The sequence below is a fragment of the Halichoeres trimaculatus genome, unplaced genomic scaffold, assembly GCF_033239565.1.
Source record: "Halichoeres trimaculatus isolate MK-OKI-2021-1 unplaced genomic scaffold, fHalTri1.1 fHalTri1_scaffold_4, whole genome shotgun sequence".
Classification (NCBI taxonomy): Eukaryota; Metazoa; Chordata; class Actinopteri; order Labriformes; family Labridae; genus Halichoeres; species Halichoeres trimaculatus.
This window is the reverse complement of record NW_027437182.1, coordinates 3,506,507-3,516,968: the sequence shown is the minus strand read 5'-3', so window position 1 is coordinate 3,516,968 and position 10,462 is coordinate 3,506,507. Positions and strand designations below refer to the sequence as shown.

At 39.4% G+C, this 10,462-nt stretch overlaps 1 protein-coding gene across 1 annotated transcript; it reads left to right on the top strand.

The window, feature by feature from the left end:
* Nucleotides 1-1,393: 1,393 nt before the first annotated feature.
* LOC141788915 (proproteinase E-like) lies at nucleotides 1,394-7,025 on the top strand. Its single transcript, XM_074668079.1, has 8 exons — nucleotides 1,394-2,203; nucleotides 2,404-2,492; nucleotides 2,563-2,660; nucleotides 2,734-2,859; nucleotides 4,623-4,759; nucleotides 6,294-6,436; nucleotides 6,530-6,682; nucleotides 6,969-7,025. The coding sequence occupies exons 1-8, from the start codon at nucleotides 2,167-2,169 to the stop codon at nucleotides 6,984-6,986; spliced, it is 801 nt and encodes a 266-aa protein (XP_074524180.1). The 5' UTR covers nucleotides 1,394-2,166; the 3' UTR covers nucleotides 6,987-7,025.
* The last annotated feature ends 3,437 nt before the right edge of the window (nucleotides 7,026-10,462 follow it).

The following is a 10,462-nucleotide window of genomic DNA, read 5'->3' as shown; positions in this document are numbered from 1 at the left end:
CTCATTTTTAAAGTAAGAAGAGTGGAGGAAAGATGTCAGTGAGATATGAGCTCCAGATGCAGTCAGAGAATTGATTAAGGAAATGGTGTTGAAGGAATTTTGCTTGGCTGATGTTTTTTTAATTTACATTTTTGAATCTAGCGTACTCCCATTTGGCAGCCACAACAGAGCAGCGCTTGTTGCATCAGCTCTCTCTTCCTTGTTCGTTTCTTGCAATTTTTTTGCCTTTTTAGTCATTTTTGCATTCGGAGTGGATCATTACTTTATACGGCTGGACACCAAACTGGTTTTGTCTTCAGTGATCGTTTTACTATTTTTGCTCCTGTGTTTGTCTGGAGATCCTACATGTAATCATGGCTGCATTGTTTACATGTGAAATCAGCTCTTAGCAGCCTGTAGCATGTCAATGCTAACTGGTGCTAGGCTTGATGTTTCCCCACAAGGTGAGGAGAAGGAGGTGAGGACGACGTGCTGGTTCTCAGGTGTGAGAAGTGACGACATGGACCTGGGAACGTAAGATCTATCTCCAATAAGATGGACGAGCTAGCCGTGCTAACCCAGCAGCAGAGGGAATACCAGAGGGCAGAGTAGCATCATGCTATTCACAGACATGGCTAACAGAGCTAACACCAGACACCAACACCACATTGGAAGAGCTTCACCTGCTGTGAGCAGACAGGATCCAGGAGACAGAGACTAAACAGGCTGCTGAAGAAGCTCAGTCCTGGACCCTGTGGAGGTGGAGGCTGGCTGACTGGACAATGATGAACAAGCTGTCAGCATCTATTTTCTTATGAACCTCTTTGCACTTTCTATACACTTTCTTACTTTTGTTTTGTTTTCTTAATTGCTGCTGTGACTCCTACTGAATTCCCCTTTGGAGATAAATAAAGTATTTTCTATTCTATTTTATTATGTTTAAAAACCACTGGTCTAACCAACAGCAGAGGATCAGTGTGAGAACAACACATATTTAGGTTGAAAATCTCGAGTATTTTGGTTTCCTCGTTGTTTTTATTTTGCACTTTGGACCATAGATGTCAGCCAATCAGCTGCAGGCACTCTGAGGTTGGGCAGCTTGGATCCTTCCTGCCTTTTCTTTACTCAGTGACTGATGCTAAATGTAAAATGTTGTACCGAACCAAAGCTTTCCAGGGGGAATAAGGGGAATAAGAAAAAAATAATTATTAAATTAAATAAATAAATCCTGCAGTTTAGGTACCCCCCCCCCCCCCCCCCCCAAAAAAAAAATAAAATAAAATAAAAAATAAATAAATAAAATTAATAATTAAATTAAATTAAATTAAATTAAATTAAATTAAATTAAATTAAATTAAATTAAATTAAATTAAATAAATGAATTAATTAAAAAAATGAAAAAAATTACAAAAAAAAATGTGTAGTTAGTCAGTTATGCCTCTGGTAGGAAAGAAAGATAAATAGTTGTGTGTTGTTTATTTTATTTTTTGTAATTCATTTCTTTCTATGTTTTAAGAAGTATAAAAGTTTTAATGTTAGAGCTGTTTTCTGTGTATTTCATTGGATATTTCTTTCCTCCTCACCCCACCCAATGTTTACCACCTTGGGGGTGGGGCGGGCAGCATTTAAAGAGACACACACCAGGTGCTGGTTTCCTCAAGGTCCAAACCTCCTCTGATAACTGATCCATGTGATTATGTGACCGAAGGTACAGACTTTTTATTCAGCCTTCATCACAAGGAAGTGTGTTGAAGTGCTAAAAAAATGGGTAAACATGTCCCCTTTAATAGAGCCCTGCCTTCAAAAGAGTATTTTTTCTTGTTCAGTTCTACGGAAGAGGATTAGGGCCACTGACCGAAAAAAAAGACACATCCCAAAAAATTTTTTATACTATTTTTTCTGGGAGAGGAAGTCAGAATTATGAGAAAAAAAGACAGAAAAAAACATTAAAAAATAAAAAAAACATGAATAGACATAATGAAAAACAAAGAATATGTGAATGTGGTAGTAACAGGGAGCTGTTTGGTGACCTGGTTAGTCCAGAGTCCTCTGCAGGTCGTGTGAGGACAGAGTGGAGCAGATGCAGAAGGGGAGGTAGATTCTCAGGCCACAGACTGGACTGTGTTTGTGTCTGAGAGTATAAAAACCCATTGGACACACTCAGACTGTCTGCTCTGATCAATCAGGATGAAAGTGGCTCTTGTTCTGCTGTTTGTTGCCTACGGTGAGTCTCAGGCGAACAAAGGAGGTCACTGTGAGTTATTCTGTGCTTTCTATTTAACTGAGATCTATGTGAGGCCAAGGAGCCGATGTGAAGGGGGAAATCTGGTTTCTTAAAAACATTTGATCTGAGCTTAATTTATCAGATCAACAGCTGAATTTGTAAGATCTTGGACGTACTAACTCTGGTTGTTTGTGTCTCAGCTCACGGGTGTGGTACCCCCACCTACGAGCCGTCTGTGGGTCGAGTTGTGAACGGAGAAGATGCTCGAGCTTACAGCTGGCCCTGGCAGGTGAGTCCACAGGATCAGAAAACATTAAATCCAGACGGAGCAGCAGTAACCTCTCCACCGTCTGTCTCAGATCTCTCTGCAGTACCTGAGCGGCTCCACCTACCGTCACACCTGTGGAGGAACTCTGCTCGCCCCCAACTGGGTCTTGACAGCCGGACACTGCATTGGGTTTGTCCTCTCTTTTCCCTCTATGTGTTTTTTTTAACAAAGCTGTCGTGTAAACTGTGTGTTTTTGTGTCAGACCCCGTACCTACCGCGTGGTTCTGGGGGAGTACGACCTCACCAGAGAGGAGGGCAACGAGCAGATTAGGAGCGTGGAGAGGATCATTGTTCACCCGCGCTGGGATGATAACTGCCTGTCCTGTGGGTGAGGAAAGAAAACTCCTGAAACTAACTTTAAAAAATCAGAGCTTTGGGTTTTTAGTTTGTATCAGCTGTTATGCAGACGACACTCAAATGTTACCTCAGTCACAAACCTTCAGCAGACAGTTCAGTGGTCCAGAAAGTCTCCCAAAACCTTTTGCAGCATCCAGCTGCAGACCAGACTCTCTTGAAGGCTCCGCTCCTCCACCATCAGAAGGAAGTGACGTCAGGATATGAAATAAAAATATCAAAGTAAAAGCTGCCTTCAAAGTTACGTTGAGTAGACACCTCCAGTTTTTCTGCGTTTTGTTTACCTTGGCTTACCTGCTTCCTTGGTTAATCTGCTTCCTTGGTTTGTAAAGCTGGACACACTGCAAACAACAACAACACTAAAGGAACTAAGTCTCGCGGAAATGGGTAAATGATGATGACAGTTTCCAAAAAAAACTCTGATTCAGGATTTTCTGCTTTAAGTTTAAAAAAAAAGAACAGAAGAAATATAAATTACTCTCTCACACCAGATTACTGTTCAACACATTCAACATGTCATACATCTCCTAATATACCAAAAGCAATATGAAAAAGAAGCACTAGCTTGATGCTGGCGTATATGAGAAATTGCATTTATATGCCAGCAGTTAGCATGCATTGATATAACTTGAGTTTTAAACCAGAATTTCAGCTTTTATCACAGAAAGAAATCACAGTTAGTCTTTATAAATGCAAAATGTCCCAATACTAACAGACTATTTTCTCCAACAGGAAAAAATAGAACTAACATGCTGGCTATGGCTCAAATTTTTGTTGTCACCATTTCAAGACACTAGATGGCCTACTTCAGTCAATAACTAACAAAATGATAAAATGCACATCAGCTGACGTGCATTTTTTTTCTCTCATTTTAATTCTATCATTGAAGGAGCTATGTCTCTCATTGAAAAATCTTTGTTAGCTCAATAAAATGCCATTTTTTTCTTTTTCTTTTTTTTCTTTTTTTTTTTGTTTCATTTCACATCCTTACGTCACATATTGGGTCTCAGAGTGGAGCCTTCAAGAGAGTTGGCTGAGAGTGAAGGTCTGCAGCTGGACCCCTCAATGTTAGGTGTGATAGTCTACACTCAGTGACCCTTAAAGAAGGGAAAGTTGATTAGTTTGAGTGTATACTGCCTTATAGGTGTGTTTTTTTTATTTCATATTTACTTCTTTAATATGTCAGCAACTTTATTTAAAGAAATTTTTTAATATTTTCTGCAACCCTCTAAGGTTAAAGACATTTTAATTGCCCAAGCTCTCTAAAGAAAAAAGAAAAACTCATCTTATTTTCATGTTTCATGATTGTGCTTCAATTTAAAATGAGATTTTGGAGTGTTTTAATTTTTTTGTTATATTCCTTAATTGTGTTGTTCTTTTCCAGATAAAGAAAACAAGCATAGGAAAAAAGTACTGCTCAAAAATAATGAAAAATAGGTAATCTATAAATCCTCATGTCACAATGGTAAAAAAAAATAAAAATAAAAAAAATACAAGCCTTCAATGTAATATACACAATCCATTTTTCTTTGTTTTGCAAAAAAAAAAGTTTTCCCCAAGTTTCACAAAGGGGGAGGACAAAAAGTTTCTTTTCTGGCAGAAAAGAAAACTAGTGAAAAGTGGGTAGGGATGTTACCAAGATAGACTGTGGAAAAAGAGCCGTCAATCCCAGCATCAAAAATGTCTTGAAATGTCTGAGTGTTTACATTTTTTGTGTGTGATTGTCTTGTGTTACAGAAATGACATCGCACTGATCAAACTGGCCTCACCTGCTGTTCTGAACGATAAGGTGCAGCCGTCCTGTGTCCCAGAGAGCGGAGAGATCACTCCTCACAACGAGCCCTGCTACATCAGCGGCTGGGGGAGACTCTACAGTAAGTCTGAGTGGAGAAAACACGCTGTTTAGTCCTAAAACAACAGGTGGAAAAACAGCCATGCAGAGTGGAAATGTGTGACTTTTTCTTATAAATATGTTTATAAAGGAGGTACAGTCTGACTTGTTTAGAGCCGGTATGGTACATCAAGTCAAATTATAGTGTTGTGAAAAGACTTCCATAAAGTAAAACATTCTGAAACACAAAAATGGGGAAAGACCAAGAGATGGAGGGGCACAGGACTGCACAAAGTTTGTAAAACCTGCAGGATAAGATCAGGTCCTGGCTCTGGCTACAAAGTAGAAGTACGAAGAACACAAGAACCGCACATGAGCATTTATCGTCAGCAAGAAACATACTAAAATATTTATTTGTTTAAACCCTATGTGGATTCAAATCAGTGGCGATTGCTTTAAGACTGCAAGGGAAGCTCAGCTTCCCCTAAATGTCCCCATAAAAAGTGGTGATATGTTCTGCTGTATGAACATTTCATTGACAAAATCTGCGCTAGAATTCCTTCATCTTTTGTTCAGAATCAGCTCCTATCACAGGTAACTGGCTCCACCTCCTTCTCATTCATCCCCGCAGCGTCTCAGCGCTTTAACACAGTCGGACGCTGAGTGTCTTCTGACTTCAGCGGGGAAGCGTAGAGTGGGTTGTTCCACTGTGGAAACTGGACGGTCATTGGATAAACTCTGGGCTTTGTCCCGCCCATCGGACGCTCAGCGTCTCTGGGGGTCTATGAGGCAGTGGGCTGGCCTGGACGCTGGGCTTCTGCATGATGATTGGATGATCTGTCTGAGGCTGAATCCCTTTTTGATTGACAGTGAAATGAGCCAGTCAGCGATCTTGAAGTATAACCCTTCACCAGAGCATCTTCTGAGTTTTACAGTCAGTTGTTCTGGACTGATCCGGTGGCTTCATCGATCCCCAGCGAGTTTACTTTTCTTAAAAACAACGAGCGTTGTGTTTAAAGATTCTCTCTCTTTTCACCAATAAGCAGCTACAGCTACAGCTGTGGAGCTTCTCCCCCTGTCACTCACACTTACAGCCTGTCGTAGTCTCATGTAGCAGCTCCAGCTGCTAACAAGCTGACACGGAGGGTAGAATTTACGTTTAAATAAATAAACAAATTTTTGATGTAGGCCGGAAAAAAATGAGCTTCCCCTCCTTGACTGACCAGCAGCCGCCACTGATTCAAATGTTGTTGGAATAACAGGAAACAACTGGTTGATATGTGTGACATGCAGAAACCTGACAGACCAGAGTAAAAGTGATTAAAACCTGAAAAATACTGAAAACAGACAAACATTTTGGCTCAACCGTTCATAATAAAACAGAATCAGGTCACACCTTTTAGTCCCTGCTCCCTTAAGAGTCATCTTTGTTGTTTAGAACAAAGACTTAAAACCTGTGGCGACTTAAGTCTGGAGTTTAATTTTCTAGATCTGCATCAGGACTTTCAGAGAGATCCAAAACGTGAGAGAGGATTGAAAAGACTGATTAAATTTGTACTCTTCTGTCCTCCTCGCAGGCGGAGGTCCCATCGCTTCCAAGCTCCAGCAGGCTCTCCTCCCCGTGGTCGGCCACAGCGCCTGCACCATGGGCGACTGGTGGGGGAGCTACGTGAAACCCACCATGATCTGTGCTGGTGGAGACATCAGATCAGGCTGTCATGTATGAACTCACTCATCACCTGATCATCACTACATGGTCACATCTGTCCCTGCATCAGTCTGTAGCTCTCATTCTGCACCTGTCTGTCTGCAGGGGGACTCAGGAGGTCCTCTGAACTGCAGGGGGAGGGACGGCAGGTGGTACGTTCAGGGGGTGACCAGCTTCGTCTCCTCGCTGGGGTGCAACACCCTGAAGAAGCCCACGGTGTTCACTCGCACCTCCTCCTTCACTCAGTGGATCAGCGACGTGAGTAACAGACAGACAGGAAACACTTCAGAGAGAAAAATATCAAAATAAGAGATCTTTTTTCCAGGATCATTAAAAAAAAAAAAAAAAGCACTATTAAAAGGTCAAATAAACCCTTATAAAAAAGAACTGATAAAACATTTCTGAGCAGTGGATATGTGAAAGTTTGGGGAAACTTTGACCCAAAAACGAACATTTTTGAAGCGAGAGTTTTTTCCCCTCATAATACTTTCGAACACAGTATCTCACGTACGTCTCATTGATGTTTTAACTGCTTTCCTTTCAGACTATGCTGCAGTACTGAGGACATCTGTAATGCCAAATAAACCCACTGAATCAGCCACATACTGTTTCCTTTGTCTGTCACTTTGGCTTTTATTTTGAAGGAATTCAAACACAAATTGTGCCGTGTGTGTGGGGAAATGGAAAGTTTCTGTCCTGGTTGCAAATAGAGGAAAGTTTTATTCTATTTTTATCATCTGTTTTATTTCACTTTTGATTCCCCAGGTGAGATTAAAGACTGATCATCAAAGCTACAGATGGAGAAATAAAGTTCACAAGCACCAAAACTTTGCACTAAAAGGGAAACCAGGTCAGCTAAAATCAGTGACCCTAGTATCCGCCCTTTATTTATTTTTTTATCTATTCATTTATTTGCTAGTGCTTAGTTGGTTGTAATCTAGTTCTTTCTAAGAACCGGGTTTTTTTTTAACAGTCTTTGGTTGTGACATTATTTTTCCTGACTGTCTGCTACAAGGTGCGTGTTCGTCTGTGTGTCTGTGAACACATCGGGGCAGAACTCTGCTGTGTGTGATAGAGAGAAGAGGAGAAATGTGAACGTGTGAACATGAAGTAGAAATGACATCCTGTCATGTAAACAAGGTAAATAACCCGAGGCTGCAGGCACATGCAGATGTAGGGACGGAGGGTGCTTGAGCACCTGGTCCTTTGCCCCTTGATGCCCAAAGTGCCCTTTTGTCAAATTGATGTTTTTTTGTGAGTTTGCGTGAGAAAATCTGGCTGTGTTGCCCAAAAATGATCTAATATTAAATTAAATTAAAATAATTTAGATTTAGCTTGTTCGGTCACATAATCCACGACCTGCCTGACCTGAGGTGCCCTGAGCTATGTTGTTTTGGCTTTGATTCAGCCGCGCCGCTGTCTGCAGTCACTTCTCAGTCCCCAGCACTGTCCCACCCACACTACTATCTGATTGGTTGAAAGCAGAGCCATGGCTCTGAACAGCCAATCAGCAGTGAACAGCCAATCAGCAGTGAAAGCTGTGCGCGTGCAGTGATCTCTCTCTTTGACACACACAGCACTGATGAAAAAAAGCTTTTTTTCCTAAGTAGAGAAACACTGGAGAGCACATACATGATTTGAAGGTAAGTTAAGGCAGCAGACTCTCCCGAAATTGTAATAAACATCACAGCCCTCTACAACTGTGAGCCCATTGATGTTATGTAAACATAAGCGGCAGCCCTGCTCACTGGCAGTTCCTCCGGACGTGTCCGTTGATCACTTGATTGCTGATAATACTGATATGGAAATAGTCACAGTAGAAGTATGTGTGTGTGTGTGTGTGTGTGTGTGTGTGTGTGTGTGTGTGTGTGTGTGTGTGTGTGTGTGTGTGTGTGTGTGTGTGATTTATTTAGACTCAACACACAAAAACACAGTAAACAGATAGAAAACTATATACACAGCCAAAGGAAAGTGATTCTTAACCAGCTAGCTTCGGTTAGCGCAAGTCCGCTAGCTTAATGCTAATGTCAATAGAAAATACCATTGACGGGCTAACGCAATTAGCATCGTGACTATCTCACTGAGCTTATTTTCACTTCCACAGACACAAAAATCACTCCTCTTATCAATACCCACAGGGATACGTTTTTCTGCCTCTTAAAAAATGTTAAGAGATGTTTGAAACTGCAAACATTCAGGAGCTGCTTGTTGATGTATCTCTGAACAGTTTCTCCCTGACTTCACTGTCGACGCCCTAGTTAAGGGGTCTGCAACCTTTATTTTCACCAGAGCCATTTTACCTCAGCTCACCTGGATCAAAGTCATTCGGGAGCCACAAAATCCACTTAATCTTCACATTAAAGACAAAAAAAACTGTATAAAATGCTATACATAGGTAAAATCTAGTGAATAATTATCTCAACGAGAAGGTCTTTGTGTTAATAAAATTGCATGTGTGATGTCTTAGTTTTTTGTTTTTTTTTTTTTCAAATTTAATCAGTTTTGCAAATATTTAGAAAAATTGAAAAAAATCTAAAATGAATTTTGTATATCTGCATTTTTAAGACATTTCAATAAGTAGCAAAAGTTTTTCAAAAAATTTGAAATTTTAAAAATTGTAAAATAAAAAAAATTGTGCAAAAAATACATAAATTCTGAACCTTCAACAAAATTGCAGAATTTCGTAGATTTGCAAAATTAAAATATAAAAAATTGCAGTTTTAAATATGTGCTTATTTTAAAAACAGTACAAATTTAAAAAAATATTTGAAATTAAATAATTTGCAAAAATGACTAGAAATTAAAAACAGCATTTGTAAAAATTTTAAAAACTTTCAAAATCTTCAAAAAGTCTTATTTTTTTTTCTCAAATTTGAAAAACTATCAAAAAACTTTCATTCAAAATTTCCAAAAAGTTAAATAAAAATGCAAAAATTCCAAAAAATTGAAATTCATTGCAAAATGTGAAAATGGTAAATCATGATTTCATTTAATGTCAGTGTCTCCAATCATCAATACCCTCCGTATGAAAAATAAAAATTCTTTATTTCAGCAATATTTTTTTTAAAGCTACAAGGAGGCACTGCAAAGGAGTCAAAGAGCCCAATGAGGCTCTAGAGCCGTACGTTGTAGACCCCTGCCCTAGATGGTCAAAACATTTAAAATCAATCATGTAAAACCAAACAGAAAATTATTTCAACTGCATTACATGCCTTTTAAAGGCAGCACAAACTCAATTCTATCCAGTTTTATTGCAGTTTTATTTATTTTTTAAGTTTTCATTTAACTTTATAAAGTATGCTGCTGAGCCTGGGGACTGTTTAATAAACATATGCTTGAAGGCTTTAAAGGAGTTCAGTGTTGGAGTTTGTATTGTTCAAAATCTTTATGCCAATATTTTCACTTTGACAGACAGACAGACACACACACCTCCTCTATTCTCTGTCTCCAAATACAAAAGTTTCTCTCTATTTTCAAAACAGTTATTTGGTGTGAAATAAAAAAAATAAAGCTGTGAAATTAAAACAAAGAGGTGTAATAACTGCTTCATTTTTGTCCTCCAGTTTGATTAAAATGGAAAGAAAAGTCCCTATCAACAGTTTGACAGGTCAGTCGCAGGAAGCCATTTTCAGTGCTGTTTATCTTTGCATCTTGTCATGATCACATAACACTTGTTTAATCAGCTTCTATTTCTTCCATGCTCTTTTTTAGTTTCTACATTCAGATGAATACAACCTACTTTCAACAGAATCAGCACCAGCACCCTCCTCACCAAGCCCTCAACAGAAGCTGCTCAGCGTCCTCAGCCATCAGGTGAAACATACACTACTTTTGCTTTCATCTGAGAAATCTATGAGGTGTTGGACAATGATATGGTACGTTGTGATTCTGTTACATTCTTTATGAATATGAGCTGCTACAATTCAGCCGGTTATATTCCAAGGTATGTACTTTCTTTGAACTTGGTGCTCCATGTGCCTCCTTTTTAACTTTGAGCATCTGCCTCTCCTAAAGTCTTTGCACGTCCCTGCTGAGGCT